Source organism: Dysidea avara, chromosome 12, assembly GCF_963678975.1.
Source record: "Dysidea avara chromosome 12, odDysAvar1.4, whole genome shotgun sequence".
Classification (NCBI taxonomy): Eukaryota; Metazoa; Porifera; class Demospongiae; order Dictyoceratida; family Dysideidae; genus Dysidea; species Dysidea avara.
Genome location: NC_089283.1, coordinates 16612765 through 16638423, shown reverse-complemented (window position 1 = coordinate 16638423; position 25659 = coordinate 16612765). Strand labels below are relative to the sequence as shown.

At 37.7% G+C, this 25659-nt stretch overlaps 2 protein-coding genes and 1 long non-coding RNA gene across 9 annotated transcripts; 2 read left to right on the top strand and 1 right to left on the bottom strand.

The window, feature by feature from the left end:
* Nucleotides 1–177: 177 nt before the first annotated feature.
* Nucleotides 178–13504, bottom strand: LOC136241852 (intraflagellar transport protein 80 homolog). Of its 7 annotated transcripts, none has more exons than XR_010694431.1 (10): nucleotides 13394–13504; nucleotides 13216–13301; nucleotides 10656–10816; nucleotides 9715–9825; nucleotides 8247–8315; nucleotides 6580–6832; nucleotides 6365–6468; nucleotides 5912–6036; nucleotides 1979–2152; nucleotides 178–291 (listed from the first exon to the last, which is right to left on the bottom strand). XR_010694431.1 is itself a non-coding variant. In XM_066033226.1 (10 exons), exons 7-10 carry the CDS (start codon nucleotides 6407–6409, stop codon nucleotides 267–269), a joined length of 369 nt encoding a protein of 122 aa, XP_065889298.1. In that variant the 5' UTR covers nucleotides 6410–6468; nucleotides 6580–6832; nucleotides 8247–8318; nucleotides 9715–9825; nucleotides 10656–10816; nucleotides 13216–13301; nucleotides 13394–13504; the 3' UTR covers nucleotides 178–266. The 7 variants fall into 7 exon arrangements, 6 of the variants coding, with proteins under 6 accessions (XP_065889298.1, XP_065889300.1, XP_065889295.1 ...); XM_066033226.1 differs by having other exon boundaries at nucleotides 8247–8318; XM_066033228.1 differs by lacking the exon at nucleotides 8247–8315.
* Nucleotides 13460–16909, top strand: LOC136241838 (E3 ubiquitin-protein ligase TRIM71-like). Its single transcript, XM_066033190.1, has 2 exons — nucleotides 13460–13615; nucleotides 14457–16909. The coding sequence occupies exon 2, from the start codon at nucleotides 14478–14480 to the stop codon at nucleotides 16524–16526; it is 2049 nt and encodes a 682-aa protein (XP_065889262.1). The 5' UTR covers nucleotides 13460–13615; nucleotides 14457–14477; the 3' UTR covers nucleotides 16527–16909.
* A 934-nt stretch (nucleotides 16910–17843) lies between these two features.
* Nucleotides 17844–22286, top strand: LOC136241395 (uncharacterized). The gene is made up of 3 exons (XR_010694282.1): nucleotides 17844–20111; nucleotides 20166–20396; nucleotides 21829–22286. It is a non-coding gene; the product is annotated as an uncharacterized lncRNA (long non-coding RNA).
* Nucleotides 22287–25659: the final 3373 nt, after the last annotated feature.

The following is a 25659-nucleotide window of genomic DNA, read 5'->3' as shown; positions in this document are numbered from 1 at the left end:
TTAGAGTATTTTGAGTACACTGTATGTCCTATTAGAGTATTCCAACACAGCTTTGTAATGAATGAGCTTCAGTTATCTGAACAGTTCACTTATCTGAACACTTTTACCATTGCCTGAGAACATTGAGGTTTGGATCCACTGTATAGTATTAGTAGACTACTAGACACTATACATAAGTGATGTATGTTGATGATTATGAAAAGTTTCAAAGTTAAAAGTTCAAGTTTTCTCTGACTCTTTTTCTGCTTCCATTGCAATCTTTGCATTTATCTTCTCCCAGTCCAAACTGATCTGTAGGACAACAACAACAACACACTTTTAGTAATATCAATTGGTTCAATACTAGCTATGTGTGTGATAGGGGTAATGAAGTGAACTGTAATAAATTAGGAGCTTATGATTAGGCCCCAGCCAATTATGCTGGCATACTTTAAAGCACAATAGGTGACCAAAAACATCAAGCATAATGCCAGCATAATAGGGACAATATTTGAAAATTTAATTAAAATGCACAGTAGAGTAGTGGCTGGTATTGTGGGACAGGGGGTAATATGGGTCACATAGCTTAAAACCAGTTGAGCGGGTTAAATCCTGCAGATTTAGGAGTAAAGAGATAGTACCTACTCAGATCATCACAGATAGTGATTATAAGTCAACCACAAATCTAATTATGGGATGATATAGCTCCTTAAATTTACTACATCATATTGGCATACTGTCGATGATTCTCTTTGTACCACTCACTATGTAGTTAAGAGTACAAAGATGTAAAGTAGACATATGAAGTCAATTAATCTTTTCTAACTGTCTACAGTGTCCCTGCTACCCTTTACATATGAAATCTACCGTAATTAGCCTCACCTAATAGGTGGAAAGACACTTCACAGATCACTCGAATTCTTTTATAGCCTGACATGTAAAGGTCGATTGTGGGCCATAACGTCACCAATACGTATAATGTTTACAAGCAGCCAATGGCGATCAAAAAAGCCAACGCGGGTGGCCACAACTCTAGTCTACATATATATAAGCGTACTTATACACCTTACTAGTCTGGTGCCATCTTAGCCCAGATTAAACTGTAGTCCACTTCGACAATGACTCAATAAAACTAATATATTCTAAATAATACTAACCTTTACGTTCGATTGTGGTAACCAGTTTTGTCATGCCACCAGATTCAAGTTTAGCCAGTGTGAATAGTAAGAATTAGACTAGTATCGTTTAGTAGTTAGGTTTTGTTTACTTAAACCGTCTATTTAGCTGCTTTTTTTCACTCGAGAGAATCACTATGGTGATTAGTCTGGTGCTTAGTCTATAATTATGGTGATTGAGTGATCACGCTGGCATGCTGAGCATTACATGATGAGAGTAGAACAGCGAATGCAGGTTAGTGATATAACCCATAGCGTACTAGCTTTCAGTATCTCAGGTGGCTGCAGTACTGCAGGGGAACGTCATCGCAACGTCTGGCTTGGTTACCCACAATCGATGTTAGAAACCTGGCCTTTATAAGTGTTACAGCTGTCTTGTGAGACTCTCCCCACCTATTAGGTGAGTGGTACATAACAGTTATACAACGTGCACTCGTGCTCTGCCTATATAAACGCACTTGCCTTCGGGCCTAACGGCCCTCAGGCTCGTGCGTTTATATCAGGCAGAGCACTCGTGGCCGTTGTATAACTATATAATATAACCACTGTACAAATTGATTTCCTTGCTCTCCCTACTGTTTAGCGCTATATATGATGAAACTTTAACGATCCTTTCCTTAGACACTAGAGATAATGCTGAGGAAAAAATCAGAAGTTGTGCAAACTAGGTGGGATTTTGCTGAGATGGTCACACATAGGTCATAAGATATTACATTTAAATTCAGGATTTTCCCCCATACCTTATCTACGTATGTGAGGTGGCAACAATTCAGGTAATGCATGTGTTACCATGGAACTCATCTATTACAACATAATACTCTTACCTGTAGGTGCAACACTTTGTTGGTGTGGTGACTAAGAGGTGACCCCAACCAAAAGAGGCTTGGACCCCACATTCAGGAAACTCCAAGTGTTCAGCTGACTCATTTGAGACATCTACCATATCTATAGTATGGTCAACATTTACTGTAGCACACCAGTTCTTCCACTCCAACTGCCTATTGGGATAAGGGAAGAATTACACTGCTAAATTGTACATTACTACATACATACAAACACGCATGCATGCACATAACACACACACACACTACATACATACATACATACATACATACATACATACATACATACATACATACATACATACATACATACATACATACATACATACATACATACATACATACATACATACATACATACATACTAGGGCTCAAACGAATAGCCGATTATTCGTATTAATATTCGTTGGCATAGTATTCGAATAATAAAATTAACCCCCGAATATTCGCACATGATCGTTATACAATGGCACGTGATTAGCTGTAAGCAATTAAGGAAGCGGAGACGATGCTATTGAATGGAAAGAATGGTGGTGAAGAAGCGAACAGTAGAAATAGCATTAGGCAGCCACTAATTGGTGAAGATGTACTAATGCTGTGGCAGATCGCCATAAGCACAAGACTTCATATGGATTCATGGCTTACTCCAGATACTTCTACTTTGTTATAAACACTTTCCATCACAATATCGCTGCGGTAATCCTTTCAGAAAGGGTACTATGCTACCCTTTTCTTCTCAGTAAGTTATTCATACGAAGCCACAAACTTGTTTGTGGTCCTTTATAGGTTTCTTGGTAGTGGCCACCTTAATTACTGGATTGCATTCATAGCAATGAAACCTTACACCGAATATTCGAGTATTCGGACAACAGTTGAGTAAATATTCGAATACAGAAAGCTACTATTCGTTTGAGCCTTAATACATACATACATACATACATACATACATACATACATACATACATACATACATTCATGCATGCATGCATGCATACATACATACTTAAATACATACATACATACATACATACATACATACATACATACATACATACATACATACATACATACATACATACATCAGAGCTTATGATAACGTCCGGACACTGGACAAAATCCGGTCAAATTGCATAGATGTCTGACCATAATGCAATTTGTCTGGACACAGTGTCCCATCAAAGCATAAAGAAGGAGCCTAAGGGCTGAGCTGGCATGCTATCAACAATAACAGTCACTTGGTTGCCAGGAGATAGTATACATTCTTACAACCCAAGGGAGTGACCATAAATGTACCATTTGCCAACCCTCTGGTGTACTTTAACCACATAACAGCGGGTAAGTAGAATTCTAGGAAAATGGGAATGGAAACGACCAACGGAAAACGCCTGATGAAGGTTACCATGTCAATATACGAGTTAGATTTTACAGCATGATGCTTCTTTGTAACATTGTTGGACCCTCCATACTGTTCCGCTAAAACGATCGAAACTCTCTAATAGAGCAGTCACCGTCCATTAAAATACTCTAATAGAGCAGTCACAGAATGTTTTACAAACCATGTATCTCACCAGGGGCCTTTTAGTATTGAAAGCTTGTGAATCATTGTACTATAGCTGGCAACACTCAGCCTCTTCATTGGAGTCACCTCAGCCTGACACATACTGTATCTACCACATATCTAACTTTTATCTTGACAAGGTTGCAGCCATACGCCTTCTAACATCTTTATGTAAACACTGTCAATTGATTAGAACACTTGTAAATCTCTTCATTCTTAATTGTTGGATCTTTTGTATGGTTTCAAGGAGTATGGTTATTTCAGTTTTTTACATAATGTTGATGATATAGCTAGTGTGTGCCATATGAGACCAGCCATGCACGTCTTGTAGCTGACAAGCAAGCTAACAGCATACCTTATCATACATAACTCTTATCGGGAAGCTGCATGTAAGTGCATAGCCTATATAGACACTGTCTTCAGTCTATATAATTAGAATACTTCACAAACTTCTTCAAGTATGTTTCAGTGTTGAATCTTTTAAAATGTTTATAGTTTTAAAGGAACAGTTAACAGTCAGCGTTGATGACTTAGCTAGTATACATACCTAATCTTTGCCAGCCATAGTTGCTCCATCATTCACAGGTTTAAAGGTCCGCATAGTAGCTAGCTAAAACATTCTTGACTGTTCTAGTAGAGTATTTTAATGCACGGTGACTGCTCTATTAGAGAGTTTCAATCGCTTTAGTGGAACAGTGCGAAAGGGTCCAACAATGTTACAAAGAAGGATCATGCTGTAAAATCTAACCCGTAAATTGACATGATAACCTTCATCAGGCATTTTCCGTTGGTCGTTTCCATTCCCGCTTTCCGTTTCCGTTCCGTTCCCGTTTTCCTAGAATTCTACTTACCCCATAACAGCTGCAGTAAGGCATGTGATGTCTTACCACTATAATGTTCATTTGCTATGCTACAGTAAACATGTTGGGCATTCATCTCATGTCCAGTCAATTTTGGCAATTGTCTGGCCGATTTTGGTTTGTCAGGACATTGAGGCAGGACAACAGAGAATTCTTATCATAAGCTCTGCATACATACATACATACATACACACACACACACACACACACACACACACACACACACACACACACACACACACACACATACATACATACATACATACATACATACATATGCACACTTACACAAGCAGAAGGAAAAAATAGGAATTTTAAGCTGGACTAGGGATCAAAGAACAAAAAAGCAGGGAAACAAGGGAACAGCTAAAAAATTGTGAAACAAGGGAGGTTGCCTATACCTGCAGATATACTAGCGGACATGTAATCCCTAATTCAGTCATGTTAGGGATCACATGTCCGCTAGTATATTATTATTATATTATATTTGTTACTGTGCAGAAATCAAAAAGATTGTTGTGCACAGGTGTGATCATAATGAATGTTCAGGTTAGTACAAAACTCATCTAAAGTAGGGGAGTGAATTACAAAGGGGGGGAGTGTGTTCCAGAGTCTATATCTGCAGGTATAGGCAACCTCCCTTGTTTCACAATTTTTTAGCTGTTCTCTTGTTTCCCTGCTTTTTTGTTCTTTGATCCCTAGTCCAGCTTAAAATTCCTATTTTTTCCTTCTACTTGTTTCTTTACTTTTTTAACAACACAATTATGACTACTAAATCTACGTGTACCACATTAAAAGAAAGAATGGTGCCAGGCATTTCATAAAATAATTTTACGTCTGAACATGCCCCCCCCCCCCCATTATCAATTACACACTGAAAAGTGAGGTGGTCATTATGCTTCATTTGTAGCTATGTTTTCACTCGTTACAAACGAAGAACAGTACAAGAGACTTCTCTGCAATGATTCCAGTTGCTACAGAAAATGAAGGCAAAAAGCATGACACAGCCAGAGGGAAGCCATATCACACTATCACAAATCGACACCTTGCGTTCTCAGCGAAAAGAACTGGAACACAAAGGTAAATCCATGATACGTGCATTGTACATACTGCAGTTGGTGAAAAGGCACATCTCGGGATGAAGTAATGCCGAACAGTGAAAAAATTAAGCCCGTAACCTTATCCATTGTTGAGTTATGCTTGGCTGAAGGCATCAGTTAGTTAGTTAGTCAGAATAAAATTCTGTTGAATAGAACATTTTCAAAATTCCGTAGAAACTTGTTGGTAGGGTTTGGGGTGACTCTGAAGGCATTTTAGGGTTTGGCTATACCTAACCAATACTGCCAAGCTGTTATGAAAGAAATTTGAGGCTGGTTTTAGGGTGACATTTTTGGGCAAGAAAGCCCAAACCCTAATAAGCAGTACTACCGTACTGTATGATCCATATACGCACAGACCTACTCATATTACAAACACAAAGATGGATAGCTAACTTACCTGTCAATCACATGGGCAAAGATCACTCTACCATCAGCACACCCAGCAGCCAATTGTGTATTATCCATAGTCCAAGATAAAGAGAACAGTGTACCTGAATCTGGTTTATCCAGACTATAGGACCACTAGAAAACAATAATGGGTAACCAAACATTGTGTGAAAACTTTAAATGTACTATAAGTTGAACGTCTCTGTTGTGTCAATTTGACAGTCCACAACTTGTGAATAACATTACACCACTATAATATTGTCCTTTGTTGCCTCAAGCTAACAGGATAATTAATTACATGAGAATTATGAACTTTGGAATTCAACTGAGATGGTATAAGTTTAAAACCACTAAAAATCTATAGACTCAAAGACAGTTGTGGTACAACAAAAAGCAAATCAACAGCTTTACTGTAAAGTATATATCATACATACACTCCAGTGATTTGGTGTCTTAAACTCACCTCAGTATGGCCAAGTGTGGTATTGCAGGCTCCCTCAGCAAACATCTCACCACTGGGAGCCCATCACAGGTTGGTGAGTCATGGACACCAGATGTGTACTATAACTAGAAGAGATAGCATATGGCATTAATGTATACAGAAAGGATACAAACACACACACACACGCACACACACGTACACACACACACACACACACAATGAATACATCTTCACACCTTGTACTTTTTCTCTTCACCACCAGATGTTACCTAACAAACCCCAATCAACAGCCAGTATTATAGTCCATCATGAGCCTTCCACTGTAGTACATGGTTGTAGTGATTGAATTTTCAGATGTTTACCACTAGCATAGAGTAATTGTACTGTCTGGTGACCATGAGACTGAGTAAACTGGACTGGAGCTCTGGACTAGTGTAGATCATAACATCAGTGAACGTGACCACACTTTAACTTGACCATCTTCTCCAACTGTACAAATATGAAAGAAATGATGTACATACGTACATATGTGTGTAGGTGGTGGATAAATATATTACAACATAACAGATTGACAGTTTATTATCACCTCCAGCTTGTTATTTCAAGGAAATACCAAGATTGGACTTACTTCCTTTGTGTCTCGTTTCCTTTTGCTGATAGCCTAAGATGTTGATTAGTGGTAGTGATGATACATTTGTAAACGGGAATCATCTGTATTTTCTGTGATGACTGGATTGACTGCAGAGGTACTTCTCCTACTGTTCTTCATTTATAACACTGTGTAATGGGGTGAACATAGCTGATAGTAAAGTGCAATGGCCACTTAATTTACTTTCAAGTCAGTAATTGATAGTTGGGGGCGCACGTTCAAATGAAAACATTAACTCTGGCACCATTCTCTCTATTGATGCAGTAAGCACATGCAGGTTCACCAGTCATAATTATGTTACAAAAAAGTAAACAAACAAGTTCAGGGAAAATAGAAATTCAATTAGAAGTTTGAATAGAAAAAAAATTAGAAAAAAAAGGATTAAATGTCCACTAGTATATCTTCAGGTATATATGTAGGTGACCTCCTTTGTTTCCCTACTTTTTCTATGATCCTTAAGGTTACGGAATAGTTTTAAAATACGTGGGCGGAACATTAACCCAAGCAGGGATAAATAATTTCAACAACTGTGTTGTGTTAGCAATACAACTAATTGTGCTTGTTTGTTTTTACTACAGGACAACGACTGTTCTTGGGTGTGTGGTCCACAGCAGAGCGATGTTTTATAAAAACGCGCCGCCAAAAACCAGATTAATAGATTACTGAATCCTTATAATTTCAACACAAGTGATTAAACAACTAAAATATCTAGGTCCTGTGGAAGCGATTTTTTAAGTTACTGGTTGTATAGACGTTTTATTGAAGTTTTAGTAGTTTTTCGAGTGAAACAAGCTCTTTGAAGGCTTGTATCTGAGTCACTGGGAAGAAACACGCCAAAAACGCTTCCACAGGACCTAATAAATTTAATATACAGTATCACTATGCCCTAGAAATGTCAATACAGCCTACAGCTTTTGCTGTATTTGGCGGCGGAAAAACATGGTAGTGACAGCTGGAACTGAGCGATGTATGGGCGGCATGTAAAGGTACATGTTTAAAGATACATATAGTAGTCTAGCTAACATAGATATTATCAATTTGCACATGAAAGCAAAGACTAGCTAAATTAGAGTGTGATCAAGTTAAGCTGACACCTCAAAACTATACACAGGTTTTTGCTATTGAATTCATCACCTTGGCTATTGAATTCGATGTGCTTGCAACATACTTTTGCACATGGTAGCTAAACTAGTTATAGTATGATCTGATATCTCAAAAGAATTAAAACAATTTGTGAATGGAATTGTACATAACCTTGAAATTCAGCTAATTTGTAGTAGCAGGAGCTCAGATGCACCTTCAGTTCTTGCAGCAGTATTTGACCTGCTAAAAAAGTATGTCCAATAAAATTAATACCATACATTTTAAGGACTTTTAACTGGTAACTAGTCAATATCATAAGGTGAACAAACATGGTTTATAAACATACATATTTCCAGTGCATGCATGTCTAAATGTAAATTGTACAATTAGTATAGGTTAGGAACTGAGGGTGTGGTTCCTAACTGACTTAGAATATGGGATGGTGTTTATATTTAAAACACACAATCAAAAACAAATTTCATAACTAGGTTAAGTACATACTACATACATAGCGAATATACTTGAAGTCTGAATTCCTCAGCAGGTTTCTAACCAACTCTATATGCCAGGAGTTTTCTTAGTGATATTAGTGACCTCATTAAACATCAAAGATCAAAGCATACTATACATGCCACGCTCTAAAAAAATTAAAATTCGTAGGGTTCCAGCAATAAACAGTAGTAGAGATATATGTGTGGCTGTTCTATTAGAATAAATAGCTGTGGTTGCTTTATTAGAATATCTTGATCTCACTGTTTATCTCAAGTGCCATGTTATCCTCAGCAAGACTGCAGTTGATTGAAGCTAGATTATTAAGGGACATTGTTGTTATGCTCTGATCATTTAAGGGCATGGTAGCTGTGTTCTGATCCCTCAATCAGTCTCAACATGAGTCTGCACCATAAAATGTTTTTGAGGGATCAGCTTAACGTGTATATACCAAGTTGTAGTTTCACCACAGGTAGAATTGAACTAAGTGAATCAAAATTCATCCTGCTTTGTAGTTCCTAGCTGGCTGGTCCATGAATTTGTGTTCTTATGTACCAACATCGATATCATCGGCAACATTGTGTGTGTGTGCATGCGTGTGTGGGTGTGTGTGTGTGGTGTGTGGCGCATGTAGTGGGAGAGGGTGTGAAATAGATGTTTTATAAGTAGTCAATTATTACATGGGTCTGGTCTATAGCTGTCATTTGTCTGTACTTCAATTTGTCTAGCTGTATAATTAATGGAGAACCAAAGGTATCATTTGTTATAATGGGTGAGGCTTTCAAGTATCTTCAACCATCACTAATGATGACAAGGTATAGTATATAGTATAGAAGTGATGACTATATGGAAATGACAACTAGCTAGCTATATAAAAGGCTGTTTGTCAGGTGTGTAAGTTGTGTACTATACCATAACACAAGTACACACCACACTATTATAAAAACCTGTGGTTTGTGTATTGTGTAAATAAGTATCCGTCAAGTAGTTGCTTATCAAAAGTGAAAACCAACACCTTCCATACTTGGAAGACTAGTAGATAAGAATGTCACAAAGGATACATACACATGTGCTATATATACAATAATACACACACACACACACACACACACACACACACACACACACACACACACACACACACACACACCAGATACTAGAGCAGCATAGTCTCCACACCATCTTGTTTCCAGTACAGCTCCAGTGTGAGCCTCATCTGACTTCACAACTCTACCCAGTTTGGAGAGGAACATCAACTTACCTGTAAGAGACAATGATTATGAGAAACTGGTACATTCTATGATGCATATGTAGATGGCTACAACTTGACACCAAATTTGAGATCTACAATGCATTAAAACAATACCTGGAGGCTATGTATGTACCTGGACACAACAAACTTCACACAATTTACTTTAAGTGTCATTATATTCAGCAGCATTACCATACAGAGGGAAACTTTGGAGGAGGAAAAATTTGGGGAATCAAGCAAAATATCACTAGTGGCGAAATAAAATTTGGCGAATTGTTAGCAAAGCGAACACCCTATTTAATTAATTAGATTACTAATTGCCATGTCTGAAGCGAGAACTGGGAGTGCCACCCTCTTCGGCACTGGAGTCAGCTATCAACTAAAAGGTAATACTATATAGACAGTAGATCTACACCCTCTGGAATAGTGAATATTGTACTTGATGTGGTAGGACTCACTAATTGTCACTCCCATATCGAGGTGAGGTTTGAGGATACCACGTGTACAGTAGCTAGCTACCTAGTGAGGTAGTCGAGGCAGGTTTGGCTCTAGTCCTGGCCCAGTAGCCCTTGGTCGAGTAGAAAATTGATTAGTTAGAGGCTTGGTTTGCTATTTTCTTCACCTACAAAATATTTGGATGGGAAAATTTGGCGAAGTCATCGTCATTTGCCAAATTCACCAAATTTAATGGTGCCAAAGTTTCCCTCCATACAGTAGTACTAAGATTCTCATTCCGGTTAGACTATAACCCGATGTTAACTTTTATTTATTAAATCATGGTTTCTTCAGGTATGTACACAGATATGCTACATCTTCTCAAATACACTACAGTAACTTACAAAAAAGCCAGCAGATCATGTGTATAACAAATTCCAGCACAACTTGGGGAACATTTGAAATTGTCCTGATTCCCAGCATGATCAGTTTACTATTTGTGACCTATACTATGTAAGTGTCCTCAGGTCCACACTAACAGGTTCTATAGCAGACACTAAATTTCCTAAAAACATTTTTATAGACTGTAAATCTGAGGATAAAAACAATACTATAGAGTTAAGTATAATGTTACAACCATACATATATGACTCTTAATAAGGATTGGAAATGACATCACACACCTAAAATAGCCGTGATTTGAATGGGCATGTGGTTCCCGTAATTTGCACTGCATACTAAATTTATTGGCCATTGATGGGAGTTTTGCAGGTTTTGCGAGAGGGGTTTGATCTGGTTAGCAAAGTGTGTCACTGTACTACTAACTTTTTTCAACTGCTCAGGCATTAGATTAAGGCTTGAAAGAAAAATAGTTTCGCTAGACAACAACCATACAGAGTTACAAGAGTATTACAGCACTGAGTAAAGTTGTAACTTAGGAAATATGCAACATCTAACTACGGGTGTGACTTACAATCCATTATGTTCAATTCTAGTGATCAAGGGTGTACTAAAAAGCCACATATTGTTGATACCAGGAAGTGTGTGCAGAGGCTACAGGAACAGAAACATACCTTGGTGTAGAAGTGATACCAAAACGACACAATGTAACAAGGTTTTTTCTGTGGGAAAGGCCACTCAGTGGCTTCCACCAAAGCAGTTTGTATCATTCAACCATACAGAACTTTCATATTATACAATACCTACAGTAATAGTCTACAGTAAGAAGAAATGTTAGTCTTTCATGCTATTCAAAGCAGCAGCAAGCAAAACACTCCTCGTATCTGACCAGTGACGTTAAATGTACAGGTGGTATACTGGGCACGTGATGCCATTACAAATCCCTATTAAGAGTTGTACATCTACAGAAACATTTTGGTGGCCCTATGCCCTAAGCTTAATTCATTATCAACGCTTTCAACAAACCAAATACCAACAAGTAGTAATTTATCTAAAGGCAAAGGGGACAAATCAAGCGGGGGGGAGGGGGGGCATTAGCCAGCATATAGCATGCTATTTCTGAAGGGGGTCTGGGGAAATGCTCCCACAGGAATTTTTTTGGAAAATAGTCATGCACACCATAGAATCTGAAAGCAATTTTGACTAAATCTAAAACTCTAAAGTTTCAGTAGTATAGGTTGAGCATGTTTAACCATTTAAACATGAAGTCTGGGGGAATTCCCGCAAGAAAGTTTAAACAGGTATCATGAAATTGAATTTGGAAGCAATTTCAGCAAAACTAAATCACTAAAGTTTTGATAAGAAAGTAGATCATACACAACTATTTAAACATACTTCTCCAGGGTGCTACATGCATCAATAAGTTCTAACAAGTGGGAAAACAATAAGAACATCAAAGACTGATGGTAACTTCATTTAAATTACAGTAGAAGTTGGCATGTATACTGAACCACCAGTGTATTGAAGCTTTGAGAAACTTGGCAAGCAAATACATTTCAGCAGGCTTTATAGTTGAGAGTCTGATTCACATACAGTGGAACATCAGTTATCCTAACCCCTTGGGACCAGGGGTGGTCCATAAGTCTGAAAAGTCCGTATCTCTGAAACTGTGTATAAATAACCTTAAAATAGCATAAAGAAACTATCAGTATTATTTAACTAATAACTACCCTAATAGAACAGTCACTACTCTAATAGAGCAGTCACTTCTGTAGTTCGGTTAACCGAGAATCCGGATAACTGGGGTCCGGATAACTGAGGTTCCACTGTATGTGGATACAATAAAAGCTAAAGATTTTACTTTACATTATTGGTGAGTGTACTTGCATCACTACAAATACTGAATATATATTTACCTACAATAGGCACTACATGTATACTGTTTTAGAATTCATCCATCTGTTAGTGTGTATATTATGAACAACTTTAGCAAGAGATGAAACAGTTTTTCAGGAGGGACAAAGTCAATTCCAGTACCCCCCATCCCTAAAAAAACCTGCCAATGAGGCTGACCCCATTAGTTCTAATAAAGAACTTACATTGGTGTTAAAAGAAATGGGTTAACACAGGTACATATATATGATACAAGTCCTAGACAATATAGTTTTTGCCTACATGTCAAATCATATAATGTATACAGGATGTTACAACTCACAACCACTAATATACACACATCTTTTTAACACCAGCTACTTATTGTCTACTTGTTGGTCTACTCCAGTGAGCAAAATTAGGGAGTTGTATTAACTAGATAACAACAGCAAGCCTTCATGTGGCCTTTATTTAAAGTACACATTCGCCATGTTTGTGATATGGCTACTAACTAAGAGGTGGTAAGATTTCACTGTACCAAAAGGCAATACACACATATAATGATATACAACAACAACATTGTCCTGGTTTTACAGCTGTCTTACTCAAGGAAACAACACCCAGGCTGAGCATTGAACCTGCAACCCAGGCCGATGCCCAAACCCCTGGCTGTTCATTATATCATGCACTCACTTTTGTTGTAAGTATTTTTATCCAACAACACACTTTGGAACAGCTAGCTACTGGACTGAAGTAGTCACATTCCAGCATCCTCCAGCCTGGAAATATTCAAAAGTAAACTGAACATGTAACTTACGTAATTATTTTGTTACTCTTCGTGCAATATATCTAGCTACTATTTTAAAATTACCTATTGAAGAGATAAGAGATTCCACCCCAGCTCTACTTCACAACGCAATATCAATGGAAATTGATGGGCTTTGTTTAGAGTGAGGATGTGTTTGTTTAGAGTGAGGGTGTGTTTGTTTAGAGTGAGGGTGTGTTTGTTTAGCAGTGATTGTGGTATTTCCTTAGCAGTTTCCGAGCGACCTTTGAGCAAAAACCGGTTCAGACTTGTTTGAGTCACAAGATAGTAAGCATTTTGTAGTGTGCGATAGCGTTTTTGTGCTAAGCTGAACGCATAGATTTATAAACCCCTGGGGTTTATAAATCTATGCTGAATGTATCTTGTGTGGCGCAAGTTGAAGTTTTTCAATTTCTTTTGTTGACTCGTGTTCCAAGGGGTGTGGCACGTTATTCTCGACGTTATTCACATTACCATTGAGATATTTCTTATTTTATTGCTGGAATCCTACTTGAGTAATTTTAATTGCACTTTCAGACTCATCACAGAGGGTATATGTTCCGTATAGTCACGCCCACTCGACATTGAAAGCACTAGTTCCATCTAGGCACTTAGGACATTTTGACAAAATCTTGTTTCTCTAGCCCATATTTTTAGTGCAAAAATATCACGTTCATACATGATCATTTGCAAGTAAGGATAATAGTGCATGTTAGAAAATGCTCTAAGCCACAGCAATTGCAGGCTTTCTGGTTATAAAGGATAGCTAAACCATTGTAAAGGTAATACATTGTGTTTTACTGCCTATCGAGGTTACAAGAAATGTTTTCTGTACTGTAAAATGATAGCCAGTCTTACCAGCATCAAAACATGTTGATAACAGTGAGTTTTGTTGAAGTGGAAGAATAAAAAGTGATGCAGGTGGGGGATGAGAAACAGTTGTCTGGTATTTATACAATTCAGTATATAACTTCTGTACACTAACTGTGCATGTAGTGAGCACATCAGTTACGATTTAAAATACATAATTTACCATAGCTATTTGTTGCTTTAAACTTCAGGACTGCTACTTGATCTATTTCAATGACTACACTACACAGTGTTATTACATCCTTTACTTGTAATGTAGGTACAACAATCACTGATTACAATGGCTGATAAACAGGAGACTAACAAGAACACTGCTAACAACCTGAGCTGTTCTCTTTGTGCTAAATTTGTTAAGATCCTGAGACACAAATCAGAAGATGGCACTGATGATGAAACAGAAGTGAAGTGTGATTATTGTGGTAGTGATGACCCAGTTGTGGCTCTATGTATCAACTGTACCTTATGTCTGTGTGATAACTGCAACAAGTACCACAGCAAGAAGAACAGCACACATGATCTTGTTCAGCTAAATGAAGCACGTCTCCCCATGACAACTGGTGCTGTTGGAGTTCGACCTAAAGAGAAGATCCTTTACTGTACGAAACATCCCAAAAATGAACTAGACTACTATTGCCGAGATTGTCAGAATCTGATCTGCCTGTCATGTTCAGTGAAGGAACATGTTGAACACACACATGATACCGTAGTGATATCAGCTAACAAACACCGAAATGAGCTAGCCAAAACGATTGCTTCAGTTGACGAGATGAGTGAAAAGCTGTCCAAAGCTGAGGAGGCCATTATCGCCATGAGGGATAAGATACAGAAACAAGTCACAGAAGTTGATGAGATGATTGATAAGTGTTACACTGAACAACTTACTAAATTAAATGAACATCATCAACAACTGAAGAAGAAACTACAAGATGAAATATCACAGAAGGAGATAGCATTGGCCACACAACTAAGAGGCGTTAAATCAGTACAAGATCAACTGGCAAACATGAAGAAACAACGTGAAGGTCTAGAGAAGACTACTGACCTCAAGGTGTTATCCAAAAAGAAAGAAGATATAGAGAAAAGCATGAAGGAGGTTAGTGACAAGTACAAAACACTGAACACTCTACCTGTTGAAACTGACTCAATTGAATTTGTACCTGTCAACAATCCTAATCTACTGCTAGGTCATCTGTTTACTTCTGCATATCCACATACTTCAGAAGTGGTTGATCTTCCTCATAACATAGGTTATAACACCAAGGTAGATTTCACCATCCAAACACGAAATTGTAAGGGTGAAAAGTGCACAAAGGGAGGTCATCACATATTGGTAGAGTTAAAATCAGTTACAGGCGATGTCACCATTGGGGAGGTGAAGGATAACAATGGTGGTAGATATGTGGCTTCTTTTGTAGCTGGAGAAGTTGGAGATGCTAAATTGTCTGTGTCCATAAATGGGCAGCAAATTAGGGGAAGTCCATACAGCATTGTTGTGGGTAGGAATTACCAAGGAATCAATATGCCTGATGAGATAGTAAATGATAATGGTAGCATGAGGTATCCATGGGGTATTGCATTTGGTAAGGATGGCATGTGGGTAGTGGCTGATTACTCCAAAAATTGTGTGTACATATTTAATGGTCAGGATGAACTAGTGAAAAAGTTTGGCAGTAATGGTAGCAGTAGTGGCCAGTTCAGTAGTCCTATTGGTGTTGCTTTTGATAGTGACAATTACTTTTACATTACTGAGTGTGATAACAAGAGAGTACAGAAGTTCAATATCAATGGTAATTACCTACTACAGTTTGGTAGTGATGGTGGTGGTAAGCTCAGTAGTCCACATGGTATCACAACACACAACAACAAAGTATATGTTGCTGATTATGATAACAAACATATTGCAGTGTTCCAAACTAATGGTCAATTCTGCACCTCTTTTGGTTCTGAACACTTGAGTGGTCCCCGTGATGTAGCAGTTAACACAAATAATCAGTTGCTTGTTGTTGATTATAGTAATCACTGTGTAGTCACTTTTACTCTTGATGGTCATTATGTAGGCAAATTTGGTACACAAGGATCTAGTTGGGGTCAACTTAGTAGTCCATGTGGTCTTGCCATCGATAGTAATGGGTTCATCTTAGTAGCTGAATATAGCAATCATCGAGTATCAATCTTTGACAAGTTTGGAAACTACATTGATTGCTTTGGTTCCTATGGATATAATGCTGGTCAGTTTAGTATACCTCGTGGTATAGCTCTTAGTCCTAATGGTAGCATCTATGTTAGTGACACTGGTAACAAAAGGGTTCAAATCTTTTCCAACTACTAACATCTAACACTTTTATTATTTCACACAACTGACTACTAATTCTACACACTATTACTGTACACACATTATTATGACATGTGTATACACACACTTTATTAATTTTTGTACTTGACTATAGCTATACCATTGTAATATCTACTAGCACTGTAACTACTAACTTGTATCAATCAACTGTTGTATAAGAGTAATATTATTTTTAAAGAATAATTTTTTTGTAAATTACACATACACGTAATAAAACAATACATTATTTTCTGTACTCGTAATATTTCTATTATACACACACACACACACATACACCATCAATTGTTATATAGTTAACAAAAGGTTGATGTTTTTGATTTGAACTATGTAATAAAGTACAAGTGTAGGTGTGTTTTGATAATGAGGAACAGGAGAAGGATGCATGGGGGCAAACTTTAACTATTCAAAGCTATCACAGCAAAAAATACCACATTTCCGGAGGTTATATCGGTACAGGAAATGTCAAGGAAATTTTCTGTTTGAATTTCTGACACATTTCCTGTACTTGTACATATCACCTTTCCAAGTGATTTCCAGTTTTGCAGGAAATGCCACTTTCAAAAATGTCAAGGAATATTTTGTTCATATTTCTGGCACATTTCCTGCTCTAATACATGCCACCTTTCCAGGCAATTTCCACTCATGCAGGAAATGTCACATTTCCTGGAACTGGAAATGTCAAGGAAATTTTTTGGTTTACATTTCTGACACATTTCCTGTACTTAGCTATACATATCACTCTTCCATCTAATTTCCAGTTGTGCAGGAAATTCCACAACCATATTTTGTCAAGGAGTTCTTTGTTCACATTTCTGGAACATTTCCTGTACTAGTACATACCACCTGTCCAGGTGATTTCCAGTTATGTGGAAATTTCAAGGTAATTTGTTTACATTTCTGGTGCATTTTCTGTATTAGTACATATCACCTGTTACAATAGTTTGCAGTTAGGCATGTAATATAAGTTTGACACGTGCCACTTTTACTGTCATTGATTTGAAGTTACTATGGAATTTTAAATTGATATGGTTACACTTCAGCTCAAATTACTGTAGAATTTTGCAATAATTTTATTTTCAGTTTGTACTATGCAGTTTAACTGGTAGCTAAAGGTAGAATTATTTCATGAATATATCTGCATCCACTGAAAAGTCTATCGCACACTTCACAGTTTTTGTTGTCTTGCAGAATATAGAAATTAACCCATGCACCAAACTTTAATCTCGTGATCAATATACCTATATATGTAATAACAAATTGTTACAGCTCAAAAAATGCTACATGCTCTTTGATATAATAGGTTTGCCACAATTTGTAAGTGCTAGTAATGGTTAAACAAACAAATGGGTGGCTTTCCAGACACTCTCTATTGAGCCCCATTGGTAACCATGGCACAAAACAGAAAACAAGCAACCTTTGCATAATTACGTCACTTTGTATTATGAATTACACAGGATCACCATAAAATTAAATAATATTATAGGCTGTTATGTGTCATCTCACAATAAGCAAAAAATCATTTTATCGATGAGCTGGAACAATTTTCTATACACAGCGAACTGGGAAACTCATCTCCCATACATTTTCTACAGTACCTGTTGGAACTTCAGCACACACCTTTCTACTCTTACCAGAGGAGTACCACTATAACCAGGTCAACACATAATTATGTATATGAAACCAATGAAGCTACCACCCAGTAGCCACTACTGCTACTGGATCATAGCAGTAGTGGCTAGGATCCATTGTGCCACTACAACTACAATAAAATTTCTGGGATAAATTTATAAAATTCTCACCAGCATACGTATATGTAGCTAACTCAACTCAGATATTTTCTACTATCAGCAGCCACAAACTATAGGGTGGTCCGTTGAGACACTATTGACAATGAGTCAATGAAGGGGACTGAACACCATTAGGAGCTATATTGGCTACAAGAAGTATATGTCTATTTAAGGTAGTATTCCCACACACTTTATCATAGAAAAACGACTCTACATAATGTATGAGTTTGACACCACATCAAATGGGGTCGACATTGTGATGTGTGCTTTTGCTTTACATCTGATGCATAATTACTTACATAGAATGCACTTAAAAGATTTTGGTGTAGCTATTTGTCAATTTCCAGTTTGGCTCAGTGGGAATTGCACATGCTGTGTAGCCAAAGCTGATCATACATGCAAAATTCTGTATCGAATTCAGGGGCAGATCCAGGGGGGGTTCAAAGGGTTCCATGGAACCCCCCTTTTGAAAGAAGAGCCTCTCTTACTCGAGATACTCTAATAGAGAAGTCACAGTAGTCTTTTGAGGAGCAGTGTAGCAAGCTATATGTATACAGTTATAAATAAGGAAATGTAGTTGGTGAGGGCATCTATGGTGAGGGGCAGCTATTGTCAGCAGGTAATGACCTTTTTTTTTTTGATCTTCAACTTACAGCTAGACTGAAGTTGCAATTTAAAGTGGAACCCCCCCTTTTAAAAGTCTGGATCCTCCCCTGTAATTATATAATCAACTCCTTCATGTATTACAGTAGCTACTACGTGTTTCAGCATGTCTCGGGCACTGAGCCAGATTGCCAGTTGCTCACAGCACTAATCACCTGTGGGCACTGAAACCATCTCTGCCTCTGGATCCAGATTGCACTACTTGTCCTGAACAATTAAATTGATCAAATCTGATAAGTGTGAACCAAAGTGTAACCAAACAACACTACCAAGCAGGGCTGGCTCTGGCAAAATAGGGGCGGGTGGGCCACCACAGTTGAGGGCATAGCAATTGTAGCATATTTTCAAGGGGGTCTGGGGGCAGGCCCCCCCTCCACCAGAAAAATTTTTAAAATCATCACTCAAGCCTGAGATGCAGCAATCTGAAAGCATTTTTAACGTAATTTAGTTGGGTGCTGACAGTTGCATGCTGCTCAACAGAATCTTTGAAGTAAGTCTGAGTGTACTGAAGGGCTGAAATAATATCAAGTAGCAAACTCTTACGTGCAATTGTATGGCTTCTCGTACGTTAGTCTGTGCACTAGAGTTTAAAACCATAGATTATTGCCCTCTATATAATCTATGGTATAGCTACGTATAATATTTAGCTAGCTGTACATAATATGAGGGAAGATACTCTCTTTCTCTTCTAGAGTAAAAGGTTGGGTGGGTCGCAAAGAGCAAGAATTTTAACCGATCGATTTTAACCTAAGCGCGCAACTTAATAGTTTTTTTCTGACAAAAGTTGAGGCGTTTGTTATGCTGCGCGGGAACATTAAAAATGGCGACGTTGGCAGGTGCTGGCAGAAAGTTGGAGAGAATCGAAGCGTTCTTCTGTGACATAGAGAAAGAGAAGACTCCGCAAGCAAGTAGTGAAATAAAAGGATGCCAGTGAAGCGGCCGTCTCGACTCGAGGGGTTCTGGACTCAAGTCACTACTCGCACATCACCCGCCTACCTTAACAGCTATAATTCCATATGGGTATGTGAAAAGGAATGGTATTATTGCCACTGCTTCTAATGTGAGGAAACAAACAAGCTCTTCTTACTACAACTCGGTGCAGGAAAACAAGGTAGGCATCATTTAGAGTCGCCTAGTCCAGTACACAAATATTTATTATATCCAGGTTATCAAAATCGCACTCATCAATAGAGTAGTATGTCTGGAGATAAATATAGTGTTACTCGTCAGCAGAATGTATCACCAGATATATTAAGAAAATGGTAGCTTTGCCAAGATGGTGAACATCATTAAGACTATAGCACCTGTTGAAATAGTCCATCGGACCTCAGAATGCCAACCTACAATTGAGTTTGAGCTGTTACTGAATGTCGTTGATGTGTCACCTGGTCTGTAGGTGAGGTTCTCTTTTGTGATTACAGGTCTTGTTTGTAATTATGTATTTGTTTGTAGTATGTGTTTATTCTGTGGTGTATCATTAAACAAGGCCACAAACAGACATCCTGTTCAAAATATGTGTAACCTTATATCCTACATTGCTCATATTTTGCCTACAGTAATTGTGCTAAGTAGTACCTTGAGTAGTATGTATGCATTCCCAGGTGCATTTGGATTGAACATAATACCACACAGTACTTTACCATTATTTGTAACTTGATTTTAGAAAGCAGATCCAAATTATACACCAGGGGAAATTGAACAACCACCTCTAGTGGGTAGCTACACTGTCAAACTATCCGGCGATTTTGATGCTCAAAACTGGTTTCTTGAGGTTATGTTTTCTGGGTGCCCTGTCAGGCTCTAGTCACATTTTCTGGCTTTGACACGAGGACCTCGCTTCATGAGAATCAGTGGTGGATGGCCTTCAACAGCCAGCCAAAGATTTTGGTATTGATTCTGCTGTATTTCAGCCACTTAAGGAGCTAGTTTTCAAGAATAGCTGCCAACCTGCTACTAATAGGCCTAATGTATTTTGTGGAGTGGACTCACACTAAGTTAGAAACAGCTTCTTAACAATTATCCAGGAATTTCCTAGTTCTTGTACCACTGTAGACACTAATGTCAAGCTAAAACTACTGAAGCTGCGCTTCCTACAAAGTCACAAATATCGCACGTGCACTAATTTATTAGAATATACGTTATAATAGTGCATAAATAGTTAGATATAGGCTACACATAGCCTTTTCTACACAGTCTATATAGTGACAACATATTTTTAGATGTAAACTAGCTTAGCGGGCAGCATTAAGCGGATAGCGCAATACTAACTACATCGCTAAGTATTTACTTCTGGTCATTCACAGTAGCCTATCCACTAGTACTAAGCAGTAAAGCAGCAAAGGAATTAATCCTACGCAACTACAATAGCCTCCACCACTGCTAGTATGCACAAGTACACATGTTTTGTAAATATTCTATTAAATTAGTGCATTCGCGAACTCTGTAACTTTGTAGGAAGAGCAGCTTCAACAGTTTTAGCTTGATAATGGTGTTTCCAGTGGTACAGGAGCTAGATAATGCCTGGATAACTGTTAAGAAGCTGTTTAGTTCAGTGCATGAGTCCAGTCTGCGAGTCCAGTCTGCGAAATACATTAGGTCCTACTATTAATGTGTTTTCTATGCATAGTATTAATGTATTCAGTTTTTCATATTTGTTGGCCCTGACCACAAACATTTTTCGTATGGTTACACTGGATCTGTTTTCAGTAATCTTGCATCGTTCAACTTTCTTAAATGTCCAAGAAAAATAGTTATATTGTAGTGTAGGTTGCATTTTTTTTGTTAATGTGTATTATACCGTGCATTCATTTACATTATACAATTTGCAGAAACTTCAATAAAGTGGAGCAGCTGTAATATGCCGAACTTAAAGGCAAGGTGGAAATAGCTATCAATCAAGAAGATATTAAGTGACATCGATACACCAAGAGAGCAGAGAGACATCTAGCAAGGAGTGACACGATGAGCTAATGAAAGTTAAAACTCAAGCTTAAGGAGTAAACATGCTGATATGATGATAAAGATGGTAGTCAATTAAACAGGTTCAGCCCAGGTGATCATACGTTGTCCCAAGCAAAAGAAATTTCGTGATGGGTCACAAAATCTGATATATGGTACTGTACTATGTGACTAACTTGTAGCTATATTATACCCTTGTAACTGTGTACATGTATATAATGTAATACCATGTAGATATTATTGTTTACAGTTTTTACCACATGTATAAGTTTCATTGATACTGTACAAGAAATGTATTTGAAATTTCATTAATACTGTATAGAAGAAATCTGTTGGAAATGTCATAGATATTGTATAAGGGAAATCTGTAGGAAATTTCATAGATATTGTATAGGGGAAATCTATAGGAAATTTCATAGATATTGTATAGGGGAAATCTACAGGAAATTTCATAGATATAGTATAGGGGAAATCTATAGGAAATTCCATAGATATTGTATAGAGGAAATGTATTGGAAATTTCATAAATACCTTATAGAAGAAATGTGCAGGAAATTTCATATGTCCAGTGCAGGAAATCTGCAGGAAATTGTGCCCTATCATGTAGTAGGAAATGTACAGGAAATTTGCAAATTTCCAGTACATTTCCATCTCCCGGATATGTGCTGGAAATGTCACCTGTCCTGTAAATTTCCTGTACATATCCTGCTACAGGAAATGCCACATTTTTTCCTGTGTATTTTATATAAAATTTAATTTGGTCTGCAATTCCTACAGCATGCAAGTAATAGGGATCATAGAACAAGTAGGGAAACAAGGGAGGTCACGATCACCTATACAACTACAGATATACCAATGAACATTTAATCCCTAATTGAGCATATGCCCTGGGATTAAAATAATGTCTGCTATAATTATACCTATGGTTTATTCTATTCTTAAATGGGTAGGAATTAACTTAATACTGTGTTTCAGAAACTAAATACTCTGCGCTAGCTGTATCGGATTCGAATGCACTCATCAGGGTGATTTTCCAAAATACGGTCATATTGTATGTGTAATAATTGACTAATTGTATCATGCAATACTTTTAAATCGTTGTCAATTCTCTTTATCTCAGTACAACTTTTTACCCAGAAATGTGGGAATATATAGCTACACAAGACTGTAGTCTCTTGAGCATGTCTGACACTGCAGACCTTGGAAGACTCAGATATTCCAAAAGTAGCAATGATTAATTTTTTTGCAATAGGGGATATCAATACAGGTTACGGTAAGTCATTTATTGTATGCATGTAATTTTTCATGGGTATTAATATTGTTGTAATTAATCTAGTTAGTTGCAATTGTAAATGGAATATTTCTAATTGTAGCTGAAACTATTATATCACACATGAAAGGTACGAGAATCTCATCAACTGTTGACTTTACAGCTAGCTTGTTTTCTACAGCATATAATCTTTAACTATACACACAGCCTATATATCACCATAAAATTTTGAAGTGAGTGTTTTTGCATACCTAGAACCTCCCCCTCCCCTCCCCCCACCCTAAAGAAGCCATTTTATGTACTAAATACAACTGTATCTCATAAAGGCCTCAAACACTACAAGTCCAGTATTTACCTATCATTGTACTCCACACAAAGAGTATTCTCCAACCAGTAAACAGATCAAATCTCATTTTATTAAAAATAAAACATTTGATTGCATGACTGGTAACAGCGGCGGAGGAAGTAGTTGATATGAGGGGGGGGCTCCGCTGAGCTGACCCAGACTTATTTCTATAGTTTGGTAAGGTGAGACCAAAAAAAAAAAAAAAAAAAAAAAAAAGGTCACAACCAACTGACAAGAGCTTTCCACCTCACCAGCTACCATTTCTAGCTGATAAACTACATATCCTTACATAGCTCGCTAAACACTGACTACTTTATTAGAGTGACTGCTCTATTAGAGTATCTCGATCTTTATCACGGTTTTCAGCCCCACTCCAAGAAAGATAATTTCGGTGTGATATCATTCTGAGGGGGGCTAAATAGCCCCCCCCCCCCCTTTCCGCCGCCTATGACTGGTAAGATATTCAGCAATAATACTGACTGACTACTCTAATAGGGCATCTCAAGTGGTATCAGGGGCGGATCTAGGATTTATAAAAGGGGGGGGCTAACTCAAGGTACTAATCTCTTGGGTAGAGGTGTGTGAAGTACACGTAGAGGTGTGCGAAGCATGCTGGAACTAGGGGGGTCTGGGGGCATGCCCCCCCACTTGAAAAATAGATGCTAAAATACTGCAATTTGGAGACATTTCCACATAAAATTCATAATATTTTCTGCCTGTAGATATTTTATATACTGCCTTTAGATTATAGGTATGGCTCTCTGACTCTGAAGTATTTTGCTAATGGAAAAGTTTGGGTAGGTACAGGCAACCAAGTACATGATGCACCCCTCTCACAATTGCACAACACTGAATAGGTGCATGTTAGAATAATAATATTGAAAGTGGAAAATTTTGAAATTTGAACAATACAAGATTGAATCTGAGAGCAGTTTCAATGGAAATTGTGTACCTGAATTAAGTATTGTCATACATATTAACTACACAAGTAGATGAATGAAGCCCTTTAAACAGACCAATGTACTTCATTGTATGTAGAGGTGCAGGCAGATTTGGAAAAATTCCATAACAGAACCAACTACATGCTTCCAGTGAATGTTCTATTAGAGTAGTTAGCTGACTGCTCTATTAGAGTATCTCGATCTTGTACACCTCCAATGCTGATCCGGGTCCTTGTTGCATTAACTTTAGCATAAATCCACTGATAATACCTCGGAAATATGTTTATAAGGTGGTTTTATGAGTATTTGTATTATTAGTGATCATATAATTATGCTAAGACAAAATTTCATTATAATACTCAGCATATTGATCAAGTAAAGCCTAAATATGAGGGGGGGGGGGGGGGGGGGGGAGGGGACTTCAGCCCCCAAAGCCCCCCCCCCCCTGGATCCGCCCCTGGGTATATAATTATTTCCAAAAGTGATCCGGGTGAATCTGGAGTAGCTGGAATACTTCCTATGGCCCAAATAGTTGCCACTAAATACTGGGTAGACAAGCCTACCTAGTTCTGCTATCCTTATTATATACAGTAGACCATCAATTATCCAAATACAGAATGACCACTCTATTAGAGTATTTTGAGTACATGCACTGTATATCCTATTAAGTATTCCAGCCTGATTTTTAAATTTTGGAAAAATGGGCTTTTTATATGCTCAATAGATAGAGTATTGATTGCCGATCTCAGAAAATATATAGTTTGTTGGGTTGGTATTAACTACTTTTGGCATGCACAGTGCTTAAACACTGAAAAAAGGTACATTTTTTCTCTGGGGCTCCACTTACATTTTAAAGGGGAAAATGTCACAATTAAATCAGGAAGCCATCTATCAATCTGGACTATCTTGAAACTGCAGTTGCTTCTAGCTGCAAGTTTGTACATGTAATGAGAGTAACTTCAGATTGTATCAGATCTCAGCAATCTTTGTATGCTTTATGGTGAGCAAATTAAATAATTATGTTTCACCTACGTACTACACACTTCTCAATACAATGGTGTATACCCATAGGCAAGAGGCTGTCAAGTAAGCAAAAACATCAAATTAACAACTTATAAAGGTAAACAACTAAAGTAGAGGTGCC